The following is a 24,220-nucleotide window of genomic DNA, read 5'->3' as shown; positions in this document are numbered from 1 at the left end:
TTGACTTCAAGTATGTAAGTACGGTTTTGAAAGTAAGTAGATCTACACTTTAAAATAAGTTTACCTATCTTTTCAAATTAAACCATAGAGTAAAGTAACTTTAAACACGCATCAACACCATCAGGGTTGCCAAGATGTTGACATCTTGTCTGATTTTAAAGAATAGAATTTTACTACACTAAGTGGTCAAATAAGTATTTTTTTCTAAAGTAAATAAATAGTGAAGTATAACTATTTCATACAGCAAATCTAAAGAACAGCAATATTAGCTTTTGCGTACTCCCCCTGTTGCGAAGCACAGGTATACAAGGTCGTTTATTGTGAGTCCTTTTTATGAGACGCTGTTTTTTGTCTACTTTTAGCGAATTTCCCTATAGGGAAGTAGCTATTACCGTAGGTCTCATGGTAAGACTTAGGCCCGGGACCGATTTACTTTTTCATTTTGATGTCCCCAGAGGCCAAAAACACCACTCGTTCAAATTTTTATATATGTATATATATATATGTGTCCGTGAACACGATAACTTGAGTAATTTTTATCCGATTTTGATGAAATTTGGTTTGAAGGTGTAAGGCGGGATAAACTTGAATGAGTTCGCGATCCAGCATGATCGGACCATGGGAACAGGGCTTTACGGGGGGTTTTATGGGGTAAAAATTGGTTTTTCTCACTTTTGACCCTCAAAACACAAAGTTTCCCAATTTTTCTCCAAACCTTCTTAAAGAGCTTAAAAAAACAAACAATTCAGTATATCAAAGTGTTTTTGTACGGTTATTGGTTACGGAGAAAACTAAAAAAATGGTAAATTTAAAATTCCCATGTTATTCTTATGGAGAATATTGTAAAATGTTGTAGTTTGCTTGTTTATGGATATCTTTTGATCAAACTTGGCAAATATATTCATTTTATACTAAGCAATAATTATTTTACTTAAAACACACACTTTATTAGTTTCCTTGTAGCAGCAAACCTAGGTACTCGTTAAACCTAATGTTATTTAAATAGATCAATTGAAAATCAATTCAGCCAAATGGAAATTCGCTTAGGCGTCAGGTTTGCTGCGGCGGGGGTATTTATTGGTACAAGTAGACAATATATTTTTTGTTTTATGGTAACTGTAGGAGAAATATAATGTGCAACTCGAGTGCAAAGTGCAATGGCCTCACTCGAGAAACCATACCTCACTCACCTACGGCTCGTGAGTAAGGATTTCTCTCGAGTGGGGCAATTGCTCACTTTGCTCACTAGTTGCAAAAATAACTATTTAGTAATATTAAATGCCGAATTTCTGTAATAAATCTTCCCACAATTGTTGGTTATGGTTAGTAAATCGTTTAGTTCATCCAATGACTCAGAGTAGACTTCCCAATTCCCATCCAATATAAAAATTTGAAGCCAAGAAAATAGATTAAGTTCATGGCCATCTCACCACAGGGTACTAGTGTAGGCCTATTGGGTTTATTTTAAAAATTAAATTAAAATCCATGCCAAACAGCTGATTGATCTATCACTCTACAGAGAATATTGTCATTACTCAGTAGATTGCACCACGGGTTTTTGGCTTCAAATTTGTACTGGATAGGAAGTCTAATCTGTGTATAGTCAATAGTTCATCCTAGGTTAGAATTGTAGTGTATGTGTTAGTTTTTGGAGGAAGTTGACAGATCAACAATCGAATTGGTCATTATCACCTGATAAAATGGTGTTTGAAGCCTTGAAATTTTACTCCTCTTCTTTCAATCATTGAATTCCATTGCGGTCCCGTTACTTTACCACACTAATGCTGTAAAGTAAGTAAACAATGTGGTAAAATGAATATATTTTTTTATATAATTAAAAAGGCTAGTTAAAAACTGTGGTAGGTAAATTCCTTTTTATCACTGCACCATTATTGTTATTACAATATATAAAGACTTATTTTTATTTTACAAAACAATATAGTTACAGTAGGGTATAGAGTTATAGTATTTAAAAGTAAATACTGTAAAACCTTTGAAGAACTAATTTATTTCCACACACAATTATTTAAATATTTGTAAAATCAAGATTCTTAAATTATAGTTATAAGTGTTTAAAATTGTTAGCATGAGCATGTCACTCAGTTGTACAAATATATGTTAGATAATATATGTAGAACACAGACATATTGTGTGTAATCCTTCTTGAAACCCTGAAGAACCACAGTTGTTCTAAAAAGTCAGACTAACAAGGAGGAATGTGGTAGAGCTGGTAACTTGTTGATGTTTACTGTTTACTGTTTATTTAATCCTTACCAGCTGATCTGGTTAAGTGGCCTTGGGGACATCAGCTGATTATGTATTCCAATTCCAGGACTTAAGAGAGAGAAGTTAGTGTGAAAGAAGCTGTCAAAGAGTCCAGAGGTGGAAATGGTAGGTAGAAAAAGAAATTCTTCATATGGATTCACGTAAATAAATTTATAAAAAACAATAAAAATTAGGTTGCTAGGAACAGTTACTAAACATTCTTAACACACATGTATATTCACAATAATTATATTGATTTATGAGAGCTAAATCTAAATCTTATTTTTTCATATTTATGCTTTTTTATAATAATTAATAATGCATTACAAAATATATTATTTATTATTTGAAGAAAATTATGGAATATTCCGTGTCTAATTACCTGTTGTTTTATTTATCGAGTTATTGATTAAGATTAGATCGATTTGGCTTAATGAGGTTTTAAATTACTGAAATATGTAACAAGAAAAACTATTAAACAAAACACGACCTATTAACCGGAGGGAACTAACAATAAAATTGTCTACAGCTGATCAATAAGGATGAGAAATCTACTAAGGGAGAACTTTTTATCTCTGGTTAACTGATACCATTGACTATTATGTTTTACTGAGATATTTGATGTGGCATTAAAAATGATTTGGCTTTCAAAAAGTTGTCTCATCATTTTGACTTTGATTAAGTTTGAATATTGTACAGAAATCAATCATTTATATCAGCGCAATCTGTCTGTCGCTCACTTTCTGACTTCAAATCTGGCAACAACTTTGACATGGGGATGGATTATATTGTTCTATCAATAGTCTACAGATGATTTGTTTATTTCTCAGAAGTGTACTTTAGTTGACATTCTTTGAGATTTCCTATTTGCCAGCAAATAAATAGTTGTTTATTTAGAAAATAAGTCAAAAGTGTATATTATTCTTTTTTTCAGACAACATACACAGACAAAGGCCCGAAGGTAAGAGCATTATTTTACTTATTTATTTTATTTTATACCTTAAATATATTGTAAATGAGTGAAAATTTAAAAACGTACGTTTTCATGTCCCTGGCCTTTTACTTCGTAGATACTGGATTTGTAGTTTATTATTATGTGTTTTAATATTTTTGGGACGGGGGCAACATGTTACACACATTTATTTGGTTTTAAATAGGTTCTAGGTACATTTTTCGTATTATTAAAGTCTCGAAATTCATGACCATGACGTGTCCCTAGGGTACATTTTCCAACTTTCACGCTGTTTTTTAGACTAATTATTCATGCCGAAATATATAAAGCCATATTTTTATGTCATCAATAGTTATTAAACTTACAAAAAAGGAGCATATTATAATTTTATTGTCATTGCAACCTGACTACCATGACAAAATAAGTCTGTCCCTCGATTTGGCGTCACGACCATTTGGGAAAAATTTGCAACTTTGGAGCACGACAGTGGCAAGCCCGGCGTCGATTGCGTCAGTTCGTTTTAGAGACTAGTTAGGGGTGTACGTCAAGTTTGTTGTGCCGGTCGTTTTGTGTTGAAAGAAGTAGTTACAAGATTAATAGAGGTAAGTTTGTGTTTTTTGTAATTTTGGTGTGTCCATGACCGTAAGTAGTCATTTGATGAAGTAGATGTGGTTTTAATTTTTGTTGATATGATATTTCAATTGCTACATTAACCTAGAAGTCCACTTTGTATCCTCAAACATGAGGTGCAGGGCTACCGCCAGAACAGAGCCAAATAACACGTAATGTCACGACCAAAGTTTCACGACCATCGCGGATTTTTTCACTACCAATCCAGCCTTATGGATTATACTGTGTTTGGTTGTGACAATAACTTAAATATCATTGTAAATTGAACAGTTTAATTCAATGGAAACACATATTTTTATTATAACTAACAGTATAATTGAAGGATTGTTTAGAAATATTTATATTATTCCAGACAATTCACGACCGAACCGCTTGTCCCTGACCATCACGTTGATGATTTCTATCATAAAAATTTAAAAAATTAAAATATCATCATATATCAATGTTTTATACACAAAAGAAGCACACCTCTATAAAAACATAACGATTTTTTGGGTCTCAGGTAAGTTTTTTTCGGAGTTATACAAACTTAAAAGATGTTATTATATTTTTTTCAATTTTTTTATTTTTTTTATTTTTTTTTAGAAATACCAAATATACCAAAAGCTTAGTGAGCTGTTTATTGTATAATGGCCATAAAAGTAAATTAATTTATAGCAAAACATAGTTATAAAAATAATATTAACTATTTTTAATATTCAGTTTTATGTCCGTGATGGTCGTGACAAAATTTCGTGTTTTTCCATCAAAGATGCTCTATTTATAAAAAATCACCAAAGATATTGCATTACCATGGACATTTTATGAAACTTCAAATGTCAATGAAATAAAAAAAATAAAAAAAGTTTTAAAAAACGGAACAAAAAATTTTAAAAGTGATTTTTCTGAAAACGTACGTTTTTAAATTTTCACTCAAATAATGTATGAAAACCCCTATTGCCTATGTGTAGGCTATTAATAATTATTGATTTGAAGTAAAAGCAAAGTAAATTCATATTTTAACTAACATTGAAGGTTCTAGTAGAATACTATTCATTGAGTGTGAATTAAATACAGCACTTTATTTTTTTTATATGTAGGCCTATTTCAAATTTAACTAATCAACTTACACAGATTGGAGTTTAATAATCTAGAGACTTTTTATGGAGACTTATTCTTTTCTTATTTATATCTATTCTATTCTATTAATAGTTTTAGTAAAATAACTCAATGAAGCGTACCTACCAGTTTGAAAATTAAACTTCAGATTTTAAAAATAATTGAGTGTAGACGTTAATTTTTAGGACGTATAAAATAAATTCACACACCCACGCTCAAAACTGGTGACCTAGGGCCCATAGAATATCACACATAAAAACCCCTTCCTATAATACATAATACACACCACGGCATTTGAATCCTGATTACTGTGCAGCATGGATCCTGCACCTTAAAGTAAAAGGTATTGCATTATTTGTTTTGCCACCAAAACAAGTTTTGAACCCTATTTAAAATGTAAAATTTGTGTACAATTTCCCTTATGTTGTTTGGATAGAAAATTAAATGATTCTGACATATTTAATGATATTTTAAAGGAAAAGTAAAAATCAAGTAAAGGAAAATGGGAATTTGCTTAGTCTGCAGGTTTGCTGCGGCAGAGATATTTTTTTATAATTTCAAATTCTTATTTAACCAGAAATAGTTGTAGATGTCAAGTTAATTTTTTGATTTTGTTACAGCCCCAAGGAGGAAAGTTCCTCAACTTTGACCACCTAACATTTTGGGTTGGAAATGCAAAGCAGGTCAGCATTATACCAAGGCAACAGAGTGTTGCCTTGATTATACTTACTACCACAAAATTGTTGTTGATATATTTTAACAACAATTGATTTACAATCCATTCTTAAAAGTCAATCACACTCCAACAAGTGTGTTAACATTAGGTAAGGTACCTAATGAGGTGGGACAAAATTATGTAAGGTTATATGTACAACTGTGTACAAGTAAGTCTTGTATTTTATATGTTATCTCGGTATATATTTAATAGGCCAACATGAATTTTGTGATATTTTTTTTTAAGCTGCCATGCATCCAATGACCATGTTTAAGGTGCCATTGGATAGGTCGTGGCGTGGTATATCGATTTGCCATCAAACAAACAATTTTTGAAATTCCATCAGGGCTCTGCTCCTGTGGCCTTCAAAGTTCCCATATGTTATTCTTAGGGAGAAAATGTTTGTTTACATTAGAACAGATGAATACTTTCAAATTTACACTAATAATAAATATAAGTATGTTTAGTGTGGCCTTGCTTCACCACGTTTGACTTCAAAAGTATTAATAAAACCAAAGATTACATTAAAACTATTTATTGGTTAAGTTAAGCTAAAATAAACAAAACAGAATACAGTAATACAAACAAATAATCACACCTGATTTTAATAATTAGGTAATAAATTGAAAGAATAACAAACAAATAAGTACAGTTGAGGTATTTTTAACATTAGGTATATGGAAAGTTACCTTTAGAAAGGAATTACGACCTTAAAGGGCAATTTATGAAAGAATGGATAGTTTTGCGCAAGATTTCTCATCATGACAAACATTTTAAAATGAAGGGGAGAGGAAAGGTTAGAGCGAATCCCAATGACCCCTATTGTTCAGGGTGGTAGGGGGAGGGAGTTATGCTGTTAGGGTTTTGGACACATAGTGTGTCTGGACAAGGATTGAAAGTGGCCGAAGCCTAAAAAAGACAATTTTTCATGGTGAATTGGCCTGGCAAATAAGTCCAAGACTTAAGCCAGAGGTGGTGGTGGGAGCGAGAGGCTTTGGTTTATCATTTAGGTTATCATCGATAATCGATTAATCAACAGAGAATCTTTTACTGACTTTCACAGCAACAAAAAACTAATAAAAAACAAAAAAACAAACAAAAACAACAAACTGTGAACTCATAATTAGACGTTTTAACATCCCCAACTTTAACATTAGAACCAATAAACTAGAAAACGCCAAATAAAAAAGATCAATACAAATCCTTCTTCTCCTATATCAAGATTGCGCACGATTACGTGCGCCAGGTTCCCTAGTATTATATTATAATGGGATAATATTCTATACTTATTGACTTTTGGATACTTCTATCAACAGTCAAATCACTGTTTTAACTTTATCAATGGTTAATGCTAAATTAACTATTAAATCTGTACGTAAAATTAACTGATGAAGGGTACTTTGACATGTACCGTAAGTTAAAACATTTAATGTTATATATAAGTGAATAAAGTGAATATAAGTGAATATAAGTAAATAAACAGTGTATTTACCAAATTCTTAAAAAAAATCAAATTGACATCAACCAAATTATGATAGCTGCTGCTTCATATAAACGACCTCAATATTCATTTGGTTTGTAAAATTACACACATTGCAAAAAACATTTAGATGTTTCCATATCATTTTAACAATTTCTGTGCAAAAAGTAAATTTTTCCATTAGCAGAGAATAAAACTCAGATAATTTTTAAGGACACAGATTATATAATGTTTATATATCACCATTACCATGCCTAGGCTGCTAGTTACTACTGCACTCGTCTGGGGTTTGAACCCTTGGCGTACAAAGGTCTGGAGACAGGCTGCAGAAGATTTGCAGCTCATGCAGTGAAGCAAAACAAGGTAAAGATGAACAAGGTCTTCCGTCGTGTTTGATGATTATTGTTGTGTACATTCGGTTGATTTGTAAACTTGTTTCTAATTACAGTAAACTTCCGCTAGTCCGGCAACCGATGGTCTAGAATGCCCGATAATTCTTCATCATCTTGGGATTATTTAATTTTTTCGCGACTTAAACCAAAAATATATTATGGATTTTTTAAATTTTAAATGAAAAAGACTATATTTTGTCCATCCAAACAATAAAAAGGGATATTGTCATTGTGTACAATGAATAATATACCTACAAAGAGATAATTATTGCTGGTCTAATTTTTAATTAGGTTTATTAACCTTTTTATTACCAAAACAGTACGGTAACATAAATTTAACTCGATAACATCACAGTTAAGGCTGTTTTCACTCTTATGACACATCATCTAGCAGCATTGAGAGGTACCACCTGATAGTTTTCAGGTGGTATTATGGCCATAGATATTTTCAGTAATCTGACACGGATTACCTGTCCTGTACCTGTACCTGACCAGATTTAATATAGTCACAGTCACATTACAATAGGTGTCAATAGTCAATCCTTTATTTTCACATTACGTTACATTACAAAATTCAGCAAAGCTTATCAGGTGAAATTGTCACAAAGTACAGTACTAAAACTAAAAACAAAACTCAAGACTAAAAAGACCACATAAAATTATTATCGATATCCGTGCCACATTATCGAAAGACCAGTGTACGATATTTTTCAGATTTACCAAATAGTTTAGCTATGTAGTTGATAACAATTATAAAAGAAAGTCTAAAAAATAATTACTATCACAAAACTTGATTAGCAACTTGCAGCAAGCAAACTAAAAATTAAGAATGTCTGTACACAGAAAGAAAATTGTTTGATTTGCTGTACTTACGTTTTACAAGTATAACTTTTAGTGAGTTCACTTGAGTCCTAATTTTTTGTGTTATTTTTAAATATACTATGTGCTTTTTTTGTAAAACCACATACAGAAGTCTTGATAGTCACTCAATCAGTTCTCATGTGATGAGAAATGTTTCTAGAACAATAATTGTCTCCTTGAACTAGAAAGTGTAAGCAGTTATTTGGTGACAGATTGTGTTCGTCCTCATGTCAGCCTATGAGCCTGATGATCCTGAGATGGGACCTCACCTAGTCACTCATGGAGATGGAGTCAAAGATGTCGCTTTCCAAGTCGAGGATCTTGATACTATTGTTGAGGTACCGTAACTGGGGTTTTCAATTTATATTTTTATGGCTCTTGAAATTAAAGGACTATTGATTGTGTTTCTATGAATTCAACAAGAGGTTGAGGTTGAGATACAATTTAGAAAAGGAAATGCTGAGGAACGATTTAAGGAAAAGAGTGTGTTGAATTTCGTTAAAATAATAAATGCACTATTTTTTATTACGTGCCTCATGGTTCAAACAAGGCAGAGAGAAAGCATTTAGTTAAACCACAGAATACCTCTAGAGAGACAACAATCACACTCTCAAGACATTCTGTGTCACCAGGTCTTCTTTGAATGAACCATTCTCTGGTTTGTCACTAGAATTTAGCTTTGATCTATGTGGGTGCACATCAGTGCCTTGACAATAGTCCAACATTTAAAATATGTTGGAGTAAAACATATAAATATGTTCATGTTCTTTATGAGTTGTGGACAAGAACCATCAAACAAAAGAGATCTCAATCAAGGGTGTTGTCTCCTTGCAGAAGAAACCCTAGACAGCAGGCTTACAGCCAAATTTAACACTTAACTACTCAAAGAAGTCAGGAAACTAAACGCCATTATTAGTTACTAGTTGAATTTTTTTAGGTTGTAGCAGATATCAGAATGTATTTTTTCAAGCTCATGATGAATAGGGTAGCCTACAGTTTTAAGTTAAATTGATGTGATTTTGATTTGTTCTTCATAGGTAGCTAAAGCGAGAGGAGCCAAATTAATAAAGGATATTTCGGAAGAATCTGATGAAAATGGCACCGTACGATTGGCACAGATTCAAACAGTAAGTAAAATAACATATTGATACAAATTTTAAAAATTCCTTGTTATTATTAGACACCTCAAATGTGCTACATGAAAAATGGTATTACATGAATTGTTTTTTAAACTCTTAACTTGTTATTACAACACCATGAAAATATTTTGGTAATTGATTTACTAATGTTTTATGCTTGTTTAAAATTGACCACAGTTTGGCGACACGACCCACACGTTGGTAGACCGTTCTCAGTATTCTGGCATTTTCCTACCAGGTTTCAGATCCTCAGTACAAGACCACCTTTTAAATAAACTGTAAGTACTAATTTTTTACGATTCAACTGTATAATAAATATAAAAAATACTTGAATTAAATCTTTTAGTAGCCTACCTTATATGGCCAGTCAAACATTAGTGATTTGTTCTGGTGGTTGGATTGATCTATAGATAAATTAAATGTCTGTTGCTGTGGCAGGATATGTACATTACATATGACAATTGATCAATTTCTATAAATTTAATAGTTAATGCATATATTATTAATGGTGGCCTAGATAAATGGACACTCCCTCTAAAACACCCCTTTTGTTTGATTTCAGGCCACCTGGTAAACTGAATTTCATAGACCACGTCGTTGGAAATCAACCCGACCACTCCATGGAATCTGTGGCTGAATGGTACTGTACAATTACCGTAGGAGTTAAGAAGTCCTCTGAGCCAGAGTGATATGCAGCAATGTTTGTATGTTGCCGTGCGGTATTTGCAGGTGCTCTATTGGTTTTAACTCAGTGGATGTGAGCCCTGACTGCCGCGTGGAACTTGAGTAACCCGCGCAGCCGTCGAGTAGCAAGCGCCTGCATTTTTAGAATAGGCCAGCGCTCAGAGGACTTCTTAACTCTCGCCTACAGTAGGTACCATAGAAAAATAGAATTAAATATAGACCGAGAAGTGCTGCGGTTAGCATAAGATCTTGCGTCAACAGCTGGGAGCGCCATGTAGTTACGTAGCGCATACACCTTAACTACACACTGTTTATGATCTTCATTAAGATCATTATTACTCTTTGTGGTACGGTACGGTAACTTTTATAAAATAATACATGCACACTGAACTAACATGGGTTTTATTTTACATAAAATTGCACACACAACATTAATCTGGAAGAGAGTCAAAAACAACAAAACACTTAATAATAATATATGCCTAAAATGGCAGGCTTATGTTGGTTTTCCTATAGCCTAACACACATTGCACTCTCAGCGGTGGACGCCAGAAGTTATGCTAACCACAGCACTGCTGTCGTTCTATATTTAATTCTACTGTATTTGTTTATGTTAGCTACCCACCGGATGGTTATATGTGTATATAGTCTTTGCCTTGCACCTAGGAATCAAAACGTTGCCAGTTTGATCATGAGAACTTTACTTATTAGCTTTTTTTTAATAGTTTAAAACCGGACCACATTGTCCTTAAACATTGAGCTTTTAATGGTCCTGGGAAAAGAAACTGATGATTTTAGTCATAGTAACAAAGCTACTCAACACACCTCACTCCATTCTACACTAAAATACAATGTAACCTCAAATGGTGCATTGATTTGTAACTCAGTTGGTAGTACATCAGCAAACCTTAGCTGCTTCATATGATTTTAGCAGATTTGGATCAGTGGTGTAGTCGTAAATTCTTTTGTGTGGGAACGCTTGCCATTTTCACAGAAAAAATACAGGTCGCTTACCAATTATAGGTTCTTTGGAAAAAGCAGAGTGGAAACGCCGTTGCCATACGTTCCCGCACCACTACACCACTGATTTGGATTTACTATATGTTGAAAGTTTTACTCCCATTGGAAACACTACAATTCATTAGTATACTGTGCCTTCTTTTACTACGATGCCACGCTATAAATCATAAGGCCAGTGGTGTAAACGTACAATATACAAGGATATAGAGGAAAAATTTATCCCTCAGAGTCAAACCGTAAAAGTTAACATACTGTTGTTGTTTGCTGACAGGTATGAAAATAACCTTGAGTTCCATAGGTTCTGGTCTGTAGATGACTCCCAGCTCCACACTGACTACTCTGCACTCAGGTCTATTGTTATGACCAACTGGGATGAGACTGTAAAGGTCAGAGTTCTTAAAACATTTCATTTCACAACCTTTTGATGTCTAAATGATGGTGTTTCTTAGTCATGAATATAATTAAAAATTAAGTAGATTTCTTAGAATACATGGTACCTTAAGTAATTTCTAATACATTATACATTTAAATGATTGGGATTTGAAACGAGAGGTCGGGAACTGTCATACAAAAACAAAACTTTGGACAGCAACGTTCTGTTTGGCCATTTTTAATCTGAATGAATTTTAGGACCGAACTTTTGTTAACTACACTGTTTTTCTACACTCAACACCCTTGAGGATAAATTTTAATAGGTTTTGTTTTATTTTTATGTAATGCCAACAAAAACCATATTAAAGACTGCACCTCACAACTGGCAGAACACAATTAAATTGCAGCATACTTTTCAAACGTTAATTTTGTGACAACGGTCAGCACAATGACAATTCCAGTGTGATGGCTGGACATCGAGTTGGCAAACACGTGTGTATTAGAAAGTGTGTGACCAGCGCAAACCTTTTGGTGTCAGACGGAAACGTTCCTTACTTTCTGAACAATATGCATACATTAGGAAAACTCATTATTGGTTTCAATTTCAAATTTCAACTAGGCCTATACATTATTCATGTAAATATACTTTCATCAAACGTTAATTTGTGACGATTTACTTAAAATTTATTCAAAAATATCCAAATAGATGTTTTAACTTGAGAATTATTTTAAATTTGTGATGAAAATGAAACATTTCTATTGTAATGCCTAATAGTTTTGTAAATATGAAAAAATATCAGAGTACCGGTTGAAAAAACATCCATCCTGAATAAACTATACTGATTTTTACAAATTTGCAGACTAAACTGGCCACCCAAATCAGGGCCAGCGAGAGATGTCAGGGGCCCCTATGTTCCTGACTATAAGTACAGCCGCCTCCGTGCCATTTTGTTACACAAATAACAATACATTTCTTAAATGCTTGATAGTTATTTGATTAATTCACGTGCTCACAGTTGCAACTTTATTCAAGTAAAAAAAACTAGGTAGCAAGTCAAAACTTTAATTACACAATTCAAGTCAAAAATTACTTAGTGAACTGAACAACTATCCTAAATTTGTTTAAACTTTGTCAGATTAAATGTACAGTCAAAATGTTACATTTGACTGTGCCGGGCCCCCTTCGGAACCCTGGGCCCCGGGACTCTAGCCCCACCCTCTAGCCGGCCCTAACCCGAATTAAATCTTTGATGCATCTTTTAATGCAGGATTTTTTTCATGAATTCATGTAAATAGCCTATGAATGTTTTTTTTTGTTTATGTATTTCATCACATTTCTACATATTTCAATAGTTTATGTCCATTTTTTAAGAAAAATCCTTGTCCTAAATATAAGCAATGAAATATATGTAATCTGATCGGTCTTATAATTTTACTTTACTCAATTAATAACAGAGAGATACTAATTTATCTATATAGATACCAATAAACGAGCCAGCAGAGGGAAAGAAAAAGAGTCAGATTGCAGAGTATGTCGACTATTATGGAGGTGCTGGAGTGCAACATATAGCTCTCAACACCGATGACATCATCTCGGCGGTAAGTGTCTGTACCTCCCATTGCATCATTATTGGCTACCCCATATCATATATTTCTGGTTTTGGTGTTGGGTGCAACTATATCCTGAATTTGTAGTATTGTTATCGGTGACTGAGAATCACTTACTGCATAAGAAATATGTAACGCGATGAGGAAAAAACATTATCAATGAACAATCTATTGTAGATTATCTTAACTTATTATTACATATGTTAAACATTAGGCCTATGAGGAAATTACTGAAATAGTGCAAAGCAATGTTAAGATTAGATAATTTATATTTCCTTCAACTATCCAATTTACTTGTTGCCAATCCATCAACTGCAATCAAGCATCACTGAGGGCTGCAATGCCAGGCAGGGTTTTACCCTCCAGCAGTTCCAAGCTGGCTCCACCCCCAGTAGACACATGACTGACTCTGTCTTCTGTGTTGAACATGGCCGCACAAGTAGCTGTGTCTCCTCCTCCGATGATTGTTGTTGCTCCAGTCTGCGTTACACCAACCACAGCATCCATCATTGCCTTGCTACCTCTTGAAAAGTTATCGATCTCAAAAGCACCTGGTGGACCATTCCAAACTACTGTTCTAGCCCTTAATATAACTTTCTTGAAGTCCTCAGAAGACTTTGGTCCGATATCTAAGCCTATCATATTTTTGTCTATACCACTCTTGATGGTGGCAGTCCCAATATTTGCGTTGTCTGACATTTTATCACCAGTTACAAAATCACTTGGAAGATGAATTTGAATATTTCTTTCCTTCGCTTTACCCATTATATTATTCACAATCTCAGCACCTTTTGGATCAAATAGTGAAGCACCTATTTCCATGTTGTTGAGTACTTTGAGGAAAGTAAATGCCATTCCACCAGCAATTATCATTTCTTGGACTTTCATCAAAAGGTTCTCTACAAGCAAAATTTTATCTGATACTTTTGCTCCTCCGAGGATTGCCAGAAAAGGTTTCTCAGGTGTCTCTAAAACTTTCCCAAAATAAGTGAGTTCCTTTTTTAACAGAAATCCTGCAGCTCGTTCTGTGTACCCTTCCCCAAGTATAGAACTGTGAGCTCTGTGCACTGTTCCAAATGCATCGTTTACATAAACATCACCTAGTTTTCTCAATGATTGTCTAAAGAGTTTTACATCTTCTGGCATGGCTTTAACTTTTTTACCATCAGAATCAATTCCTTTCCCTTCTTCTTCAACGTGAAAACGTAAATTTTCAAGAAGAATTAATGATCCACTTTTTGGATTAGCACAAGCCTTTTCAACTTCCTGACCGACACAGTCCTTAAGAAATCCAACTTCTGAATTCATTAATTTCTTTAGCTCTTCAGCCACAGGAAACAAGGAGTATTTGAGATTTGTCATACCATTTGGCCTGCCCAAGTGAGAAGCCAGTACTATTGATTTTGCACCTTTGTTTTGTGCATATCGAATGCTCTCCAAAGCAGCCACTATGCGTTGATTATTGGTCACTTTACCATCTTTCAAAGGTACATTGAAATCAACTCTCATAAACACCCTCTTTCCTACCAAAGAAAGTTTGTCAATGGTTAACTTGTTCAACGCCATTAAATCCAATTAAAACAATTACCGGTATGCTATGAGTAATTGTATCATCAAAGATATTTGTAGTCATAAATTAAGTTTTTTTTTTCAAAATACCTCTGGAGCACAAGGTTTAAAGAATAAAAACTAACAAAATGTACAAATCACCCACAAATATTTAGGTTTTTCAGACATTTGTATTTTTCAGTGCCCACACACATGTTATTATTTTTTTCTGACAATGTTGTCAAAGTATGCACATAAGTAAGGTTTTCAACACAATACCAAGGCAGGTGGTAAAAAAAAATCGATTACAGATTTGGGTTGATTATATAATGCTCAAATATTAACGATGATTTTTTGCAAAAAGTCTCAATACTTTTATTGAGCCTTCACATTTACTATAATTACCTGACTATATTTTATTTTTCAATATTATTTTTATGTAAATATAATTACAGTATATTTGAGTAGTAATCATAATACTTTAATACATTGAAATGGCGACCATGTTAAACTCCAAAAATGTCATCCCAATATATCTTTAGCATTATTATATGTTATTGTCATAAATTTGTATTTTCAACTGAACAGATTTTTAGATATCTTTAAATACTTAACATTTGAACATGTTTTTTTTTTTTAAATGAAACAGTTCATTAGTGTAACATACATTCAACTAATACTGCTCTACTGTCTAACACAACTAGACCCAAAAATCAATCCAACCTATTGAAAGTTATGTCCAGCAGGTGTATTAGTTATGTAGCTGTAAAAAAGACTGTATGTACTTAGCATACAGCTCACACAGCTCCCTAATTGCATGATGAGGCAGTTGAGCAGCCAGTTGTATAAAAATAAAATTATGTTTATCACAGGACTTTGTTAAATCCAACCTCACCAAGCCTGCAGATTAAGTAAATTTTAGTATGATTTCAAGCAGTATAATGTTTTCGGCCTCTGGGGAAATCCAAAGTAAATCAGTCCCCATACGACCTACATCAGTAGCTCCCTAACAATAATAGCTCCATACAAAGGAAATTCGCTAAATTCAAATGTTTTCCTAAAATATTATATACTTACTGTGCTTTAGCTTCATAATGTATTTCACTGTGATAAATAACCTAGGTATGGAATGACTCTTGGTTCCAGTATTGTATCTTTACATTATATCTTTAAATTTTAGATTACAAATCTCAAGTTCCGAGGACAGGAATTTCTTCAAGTGCCAGACACTTATTATGACATGCTTAGAGAAAGGTTGAAGGCAGACAAAGTAAACATCATTGAAGATATTGACAAATTGCAGGTGCAGTAATATCATAGAATCTTTTTTAAAAGAGTAAATAACATAACAAAATTGTGTGTGAAATTAACAGATATTTGGCACATACCACCAAAGAAACCGACACAAGTTTCAACATTTGTCAACAGTTGTCGTGTAAAAACACTAACAACTTATAAATGTTGTCTTAAAAATATTGACATTCCACCTGTAGCTGAAAAATGGCACAGAAAATTAACCAGTTTATTTAACACACTGATGATATGGACTTTTAGGTTATTTCTAGTTATTTTTGCACAATATGCTACAGCATTTGAAATAGCTTCCACTTTGATGACACATTTTTATTATTATTTCTAAGGTGGTCTCATTTTGACACGATTTGAGGTTTAAAACAATTTGAGCACGAAGAAAATAACATGTAGTAAAAGGAATATGTGGGCATAAATACCGTACAGTCAAACAATCCTAAGAAGGCACTTGTGCCTGGTGCGGGGTGATAGAGGAAATTAAGGGTCTATTATGGCAGAAAATATTGAAAATAACTTAATAACATTTTCAATATTGACGCTGAATCGCCAACTACCTGAGACTTGCCTTCCTCACACCCCTGACAGTAACATTCTGTGCACACAGCCACAGCACTAATTCGATTAATGCCAGGAGGGTGGTCAAGTATAAGGAAGACCCAATGTTTATGGTAGGTCCAGAGTGCACCCTCAGACTCAGAATTTCAACACATGGTTAACCTGAGTCAAATATGTTGTTGGTGGCCACAGTGGAATAATACTATACTGTATAATAATACAGTGGAAGCAGGAAAAATACGCCTGTGGTACTGACTCGGTTAGCTTAGCAAATAAGAAGTAAGTCAGTCATAGTTATGGAGTTGTCGGATGAGGAATTAACAAGTAAAATGATAGCATGCATATCTTTTTTTTAAATATATCAGAAATCTGAAACTGTTGTGAAGTTACAGCCAGTGAAAAATGGTTTTCATGTTATATTACATATATCTTTTCCCATAGAAATGATTGAGCACGGTTCTTTCTAAATCGTTGAATGGAGTCCGAAACTGATAATTAAAATTCATCGTATTGTAACTGGTGTAACCTATATAAACAACAAATTTTTCCTGGAGAGCGTTTAGTGGTGATCCTCAGGTAAGGATGAAATATTAAATATACTACTATAGAAACCAACATTATTTAATTGAATAGTCTGCGTACGAGCAATATCTGAATCGGAATCTGAAACCAGAATAAAGAATTCATTTCCGGTAAGCAGGTCTGCAAGTGAGCTACTGACAGCCACTCAGCACAGCTGTGACTCAGCTGTCAGTAGCTGAGTGTCAGCTACTGACAGCCACTTCCATTTAAATTAAAGTGCCATTCCTCCCGTTGAAAATCTGAATCTGAATCGGCTTGGACTCTTGACGTACCGTTACTTTGAGGATAGTAGGCTTCAGCATTTTCACCACATCTGCAAAATGCCTTCTTAAGGTTTTTTGACTGTGTGATAATGCACTTAGGGCATATAAAAAAAATCATGCTTTTTTAATAAAGAATACAAGTTTTATGAATTTGTTTATGAAACATCTATAAATTAGAGTATAAATATAAAATATTGCAGAAAGTTTGCCCAGAGAAATATTGTTATATAGTAGAATGGGAAATACGTCAAATAATGAATAATAATAATAATCACACTTCCAATGTTGAGTCATACTTTATTAACAACTTTTTTAAATAAACATCTTTATTATTTGAACAGGAATTGAAAATTCTCATTGACTATGACGAGAACGGCTACCTGTTACAGCTGTTCACAAAGAACATGCAAGACAGACCAACATTGTTTTTAGAAGTAATCCAGCGTCACAATCACAATGTAAGTAAACTGACTAAACCTTTCCACTTGTTAAAGTAAAACATGATGTGATTACTGTGAGTTATATGTTACTTTAAAATGATTTTGAGATATCCATATAGGACTTTTGAAACTATATGCAACAAATAAGGACCCTAATTGTCTGAACACATAAAACATTTTTAGTGATCAAAGCAAGCTGTATGATCATGACTGCAATAGACAAAAGTAGTGAATAAAAAATATAGCTCAATATCTATAGCAATCACAGTATCATGATGAGTAAATTAATTGGACAGTAAAACCATGACCAATTAAATGATGGAGTCATTAGACTGTATGGATTACAAAGATGATGACGTGTGGTGTTGTTTCTTGCTCTTTATGCCACAGATAAACATAAACACACCCATTGAAGTGAGTTGCAATGAAAACTCAAACAACAATAACTTTAGATGTTATGAAGTTATACATAAATAACGCCTTTGTAATTATAGAATTCAGGAAATAATAAAAAATCTGCTCATTAGTATACGAAGGATGAAAGCAGAGATAATTTGTTTCAGGGATTTGGAGCAGGAAACTTCAAAGCTCTTTTTGAAGCAATTGAAGCAGAGCAGGCACAGAGAGGAAATTTGTAAACACTTCAAGTGGCTATGTATATTTAAGTTCTCAGTGTTATCCCTATCATTCAAAAAATTCGTAATGTAAACTTTTTAATATCTTAAATATTAAACTAAATAAGTTTTTTGGAATGGAATATGATGTTATTGTTCACTTCAATGAGACATTGGTTGAATAAAATCTAAATGTTTTACATCTCACAAAACCACATACAGATTTTGCAAGTCTTAGTCATGTGAATGTCTTTTTAAAGTGTTCAATAATAACATTGAGATAAAATACATAAAAAAGGTTGACTCTTTTAGCTCAGAAACCTATACAAATGTTATTCAAAATGCATATTTAGGATACGTACATTTACTGTTTTAAATTGTTTCTAATAATTTAAAATAAATCATCAATATTTTCACTAGTATTTAGATAGGTATTGTATAAATAAAATTGTACTATTTTATCTTTATTCATTATTTTTTAATCTTCCAAGCTTATTCAGTCGCTGTACAAGCATCTCTGCTCGTTGACATCAGGTTTGAGTTACCTGATGTTTGTGTGATGGCATGCACATGCGCCAAATCTTTCTGAAACACAAACTATGGCTGATTAGTAATGAGGATTCAACCGTGGTGACACATTGAAGCCTTTTCTTAATGGCAGAGCCAGCCTTAGGTACAGGCAAAAGGTGTAGCTGCACAGGTTCCTGCGCTTTAGGAGGCTCCCTACCTACTAAACAAACAAAAAATGTTTAGAAAAGAAATGTTTGATTGTAAAAAAATGTGAATTTGATGTGAATTGTGCATAGGACCAGAAAATTTCAGATTATGACTATTCGCCAATAAAATCCACCAATAGTCGCCATTTGTCCTCTTTTTGCGACATCCTGTTAAGTAACAAATTGAATCGCAGAACATTACCACAATGCCGTGATCATGAGAGATGATGACAGATGTTGCCACGATCACAGAAAATTATTGCAGATGATATACGACTGAGTACGACTGATGATCTTGGGTGTTACCTCTTTGCTTTCCCAAGTAATCATTGCCGACTTTGCCGTGATCATGGGGAATCCTCATGGATGTGACCACGATTGTAGGAAATACATCTGGGATTGTGGAAATTCATCATGGGGTGTTGCTAAGATCACGTATGAGATGTTCCCAACATTGCTGCTAAAATGGTGATAATAGTTTTGAAAGTTAGTTGTAAATCTTAAAATAAATTTAAAATAAAGTTAAATAACAGTGCAAACAGATTTTTAGAGTGCGTTCTATTTTGTGGTTTATGATATTTTAACTCTGTATTTATTTTTTTTATTTGATATTCTAGGTAAGAGACTAGAGCTATAAAGATTTTACTGGCTGAGTTAATACTTTAATTATGATATGTGTTTTCAATTTGTACTGTTCATGATGGGAACTACTACTAGGCTTATTATAGTTTAAGCCTATCTGAGGCTAATGTCAAACAAACAAGCAAACAAACATATAATATAGTGAGACTTTTATATAAATTATATAAAAGTCTCACAAATATAAATAAATATAATTTTTAATTTAATTGATATTTAATAAAAAATGAAAAAAATCATCCTATGAGCAACAACATGGTGATTGGGGGGGGGGGGGGGGCTATGAATACTATAATTATTTTTACATTGACACTTTTCTTAGGTTGGCATATTATTTGATTGATGAAGGAGTCCTGCTCTAGAAATGTTTCACCGGACCCACATCACTTAAGGCTCTGCCTGCTGGTGTTAGGTGGCACAGGTTGCCAATAAATTTATAAAAGAGTTTTAAACATACCAGTTAGTAAACACATCATCATCAAAGTAAAATTTGCAATACCGGTACTCATAATTTTCAGGCATTGGGAGAGGCTTCACAGAGCCTGTGGTCTGCTCCTAAGTATTAAGTAAATTGTATCAAATCAAGATGACTAACAATATTTATATTTTCCTTACAACATTTTATAATGTCTTCTTACTAGGTTAATAGAAGTGCATGAAGTGCTTCAGCCATAGTCTAAAAAATAAAGATATAAAAAATATAGGCAGATTAAGCCACAGTGAAGAGGGTCCATATTGATTGGCTAGTTTTACAATATTTACTCAGTTGAATGTGGTATTATTTACCTTAGGAGAGCTAATGTTTGAATCTGTGTGATCAAACTCTTCTTCCATGTCAGAGCAAGTAGCTTTTTGTAGGCAAAGTTGTACTTTTCTTAAGTTTTTCAATGAGCATGAACTTAATGTTCTATTTGGTCTTTGAAAACTAGCAAAAGCATCTTCAGGAACTGTTGGTAAATTTACAACATTGCTGATATCCAAGAGAGATTCCCTTGAACATCTTTCTGGGTACTTATCATCATTACATTTAAAATTTCCTTTACATTTCTCCTGTCCTTTCCACATCATTTCATGCCTTTCTTCCTCTTTGTCTTTAATGTCACACAACACATTAAGTAGACTATCTGCTTCCCTTTTGAGTGATTTATAATTTGGATTGTTTGTAGGAACCATTTGCAAAGACAGATGTACTAGCTTTTCTGCTATAGCAATCACAGTGTTTACACTCTTGTGAATAGATGAAATGTCTTTACCAGCCTGGTATACTAAATTGTTAAGCGAATTGATTGAATTTTCACCATTCCTTGTCTTTTTTAATAAGTGAGAAAGTTCACCCAAAATTGAGATATTTTTTAGAATTAATTCAGCACTCTCAACAGTTTGAGGACAAATTTCTGCACTATCGGACATTTTGAAAACTATAAGATTTTATTTAATTTATTAGGTACACTACTGAAGAATTTGAAAATAAATGTTTGTTCAAACTAAACTTTGTTATTAATAGGAATGCAAAACTATCTATAATAATAATGCACAGCTGATGAAATCTGTAGAGGCTTAGAGAAAAGAATTTATTTATAAAAATAAATACATCTGCCTTAAAAAATAAGGTTGCCAATGACACAAAAAAAATTGTACACATAAAATATTGAAGGATTATACAGCTATAAGACTGATACTGTACACGTACAGTCTTAGGCTATTGTTTGTATTTGGTATATAAAATTAAATTTTGGTATGTACAACATATTATTATAAAAAATTGGGCACAAAAATGTATTGATGTTAGGGAAATTAACTGTATTGTTTATGAAAAGAACAAGCTTAGTACATTTATTTTTTTGATTTTAGTGAAATTCTCATATAGGGAATAAATTGTTACAGTAGGTCTCATGGTAAGACCTAGACCCAGTACTGATTAACTTTTTTGTTTTTATGCCCTAGAGGCCAAAAACACCATCCGTGCCAAAATTCATGTTTGTATGTATGTATGTCGGTTAGCACAATAACTCAAGTGAAAAAATCGTCTGATATTTTGATGAATTTGGGTAGAAAAAATGTAAACCTATGTTTTTTTTTTACAAGTTCCCAAACCATCATAATCAGACTATATGGGACAGGTGTTTTATAGGGGGTTTTGAAAACTCCATACCTAGTAAAAATGGGATTTTTGCTCAATCACAAGCAAGCTGCTAAACACAAAGGATACAGTAACAAACACAAATTTAGGCTTAACCGAAAAAATTAACTAATTACAACGACACAATAATTTTGATCTTGATATAAATATTATGATATTGATATAAATATCTTGGTATAAATGATTTCTTAGGATTGATACTGAAGTTTTCAATGTCACAATGGTAATTTTCTTTAGAGTGTTTCTGTCCAATTTAAATCTTTACCAAAATGTGTATAAAACACTTGTAATGGTCTTTCTTGATCCAATAAATAAACCAATTACTTTAATATTATAAAATCGTTTCAAAATATGGAATCGTCAGCTCATATATATTTTTTTCTGCATCGATTTCCAATGGTTGTCCTTGACTGAATTTGAATTTTATGGTGTGGTCAATAATAAATCCATTAGGGTACTCCTTTTTTTTATTAATTATTAAAATGTTGATTCTTCTTTGAGACTTAATTATAACAATCTATATGTGCATCCTTCTGGCAAATCTCGAGTCACAAACCGACTTACTTGAGTTTCTTGTTCTTTAAACTATATATGCGATATCTTCATACCAAAATCTATTATAGTCTTCTCCTTCATATGTTCAGTGGGGGTATTTAAACTTCTAGGCAAAAGTTATAATGTAATAATCCCTTTTTTTCAACGCAAGTGGCATTTTCATTGAAGCCAAGTTAGACTAAACGCTTTTAGGGAAAGCGGTCTGCACCTATAAAAGCTTTGTAGATGTGCCGAGAATTGAGCCCTATCCTCCCGCACCGGATTCCTAGACACTAACCACTAGGCTATAGACAAACCTGAAACAAAAGAACTCTGGTCCATTTCGAGCCGCGCAGGTTTGAATGGTATGCAACACCTACCGGTGTGAACCACGTGATCTTTTTGTTTCTGCGCAGGTTGTTTTGTTCTTGGGATGTCTATAGCAAGACACCCCACTTTATGTTGCCACTTAATTATAAACCTCTCTTTCAATTAGTTAAAAAACTATCATGGACTGGTCGTAGACAAAAAATATTTTAAGCCATTTTTGATAAAAAAAAGTGCATTAAGAATGCTGGGCACAAAATAGTATTTTTGTATCAAATGCATGGGAAATTATTTGTATATTAATGAAACAATTTGTAAAAATTAGAAATATAGCTTTATTAGTAAATTATTATACAAAAAATAATATCTAAACAACATTATACACATAAATATCAGTAACAAAAATCTTAAATTACATTATGCACTGGTATCAAATCAACAAATGTATAAATATAACATTAGTATCTTAAAAATGGATTTCAAATTAAATAATTTACATGTCATGGTACAACATTTTGAAAATAAATGTTATTAGTTTTCCTGTGTAAACAAATGTTGAAGCTTCTTATCATAGCATATTGTTTGCGTTATATATTTTTATATTAATCATAAAAATATTTTACCAAAATTCATGTAAAATTAATAAGCCAAAAATATTTTGAGCATTGTTACTTGTTAATTTACATATACTACATAATCTTTGAACAAACATATAGGAACTTGTATATCTTAATAATTCTTAAAATAAATTATAAACAAGCAGGTTATTGAGTTCCATTACATGAATGAGCAGAAGTACGGTACAGAAAATAAAAATTAGATGCTACAGCCCAAAGTAGTAGTAGTAGTGAAAATAAAGTAAGAATAATGAATAGTATTGCTTCATTTAGCTAACATCAGTACGGTTCATATGATATGAACTACTCTAACAATATTTAAGCAATTGTTATTTTGATCTATAAATACCCATTATTGTATATTAGTATTTTCTATGGTGGTATATTTCAATTGAGACATAACATGCAAGTTTAAAAAAATCTTAACAATATGTCGCTAATCTTAGACATTTTTCTGCTAGCAGGAGTTTAAACATGGAAGTCATTGCTATGTACTGATCAAGTAAAACCAATCTAGTAAAGTTAGTATGTCAATAAAGGAAACCAAGTTGAAAAACTAAAATAAGACTGGAAACTGAGTATTGTGTTGAATGTTTGCAGTCAAGTTGAGATCTGTTCAGTCATGTCGAGAATAACTCGACCTAGCCACACTTCACCTCCATAGGACTAGTCTCTGGTCTTTTCTTTCTACAACAAAAAAACAAACAATTTCACAAAC

The 24,220-nt window shown here is 32.8% G+C and overlaps 4 protein-coding genes across 9 annotated transcripts in view; 1 reads left to right on the top strand and 3 right to left on the bottom strand.

Moving 5' to 3' along the window:
* Nucleotides 1–2,288: 2,288 nt before the first annotated feature.
* LOC128985697 (4-hydroxyphenylpyruvate dioxygenase) lies at nt 2,289–18,979 on the top strand. 2 transcript variants are annotated; one of them, XM_054405483.1, is made up of 13 exons: nt 2,302–2,391; nt 3,200–3,226; nt 5,566–5,628; nt 7,399–7,503; nt 8,606–8,731; nt 9,431–9,520; nt 9,710–9,810; nt 10,095–10,172; nt 11,508–11,622; nt 13,088–13,207; nt 15,945–16,067; nt 17,817–17,933; nt 18,479–18,965. In XM_054405483.1, the coding sequence occupies exons 1-13, from the start codon at nt 2,389–2,391 to the stop codon at nt 18,551–18,553; spliced, it is 1,143 nt and encodes a 380-aa protein (XP_054261458.1). In that variant the 5' UTR covers nt 2,302–2,388; the 3' UTR covers nt 18,554–18,965. The 2 variants fall into 2 exon arrangements, with proteins under 2 accessions (XP_054261459.1, XP_054261458.1); XM_054405484.1 differs by lacking the exon at nt 15,945–16,067 and having other exon boundaries at nt 2,289–2,391; nt 18,479–18,979.
* Nucleotides 13,468–14,960, bottom strand: LOC128985696 (phosphoglycerate kinase-like). Its single transcript, XM_054405482.1, has one exon. It carries the CDS (start codon nt 14,780–14,782, stop codon nt 13,535–13,537), a length of 1,248 nt encoding a protein of 415 aa, XP_054261457.1. The 5' UTR covers nt 14,783–14,960; the 3' UTR covers nt 13,468–13,534.
* On the bottom strand, nt 18,978–21,374 carry LOC128985698 (uncharacterized). 2 transcript variants are annotated; one of them, XM_054405485.1, is made up of 2 exons: nt 20,671–21,374; nt 18,978–19,126 (listed from the first exon to the last, which is right to left on the bottom strand). In XM_054405485.1, the coding sequence occupies exons 1-2, from the start codon at nt 21,292–21,294 to the stop codon at nt 19,022–19,024; spliced, it is 729 nt and encodes a 242-aa protein (XP_054261460.1). In that variant the 5' UTR covers nt 21,295–21,374; the 3' UTR covers nt 18,978–19,021. The 2 variants fall into 2 exon arrangements, with proteins under 2 accessions (XP_054261460.1, XP_054261461.1); XM_054405486.1 differs by having other exon boundaries at nt 18,978–19,114.
* A 1,864-nt stretch (nt 21,375–23,238) lies between these two features.
* The window catches only part of LOC128988211 (uncharacterized), a 177,260-nt gene continuing 176,278 nt past the window's right edge, over nt 23,239–24,220 (bottom strand). For 2 of the 4 annotated variants that reach the window (XM_054409480.1, XM_054409481.1), the window contains one exon: nt 23,240–24,189. In XM_054409480.1, the coding sequence (XP_054265455.1) occupies nt 24,144–24,189 (46 nt within the window). In that variant the 3' untranslated portion in view covers nt 23,240–24,143. Of the gene's footprint in view, nt 24,190–24,220 lie in introns of all 4 variants that reach the window. The other 2 variants (XM_054409482.1, XM_054409483.1) reach the window with 2 other exon arrangements.

Source organism: Macrosteles quadrilineatus, unplaced genomic scaffold, assembly GCF_028750875.1.
Source record: "Macrosteles quadrilineatus isolate MER2022 unplaced genomic scaffold, UCM_ALF_1.0 Scaffold_2__2_contigs__length_208266976, whole genome shotgun sequence".
Lineage (NCBI taxonomy): Eukaryota > Metazoa > Arthropoda > Insecta > Hemiptera > Cicadellidae > Macrosteles > Macrosteles quadrilineatus.
The sequence above is the reverse complement of the archived record's forward strand: the minus strand, read 5'-3'. Positions and strand labels throughout refer to the sequence as shown.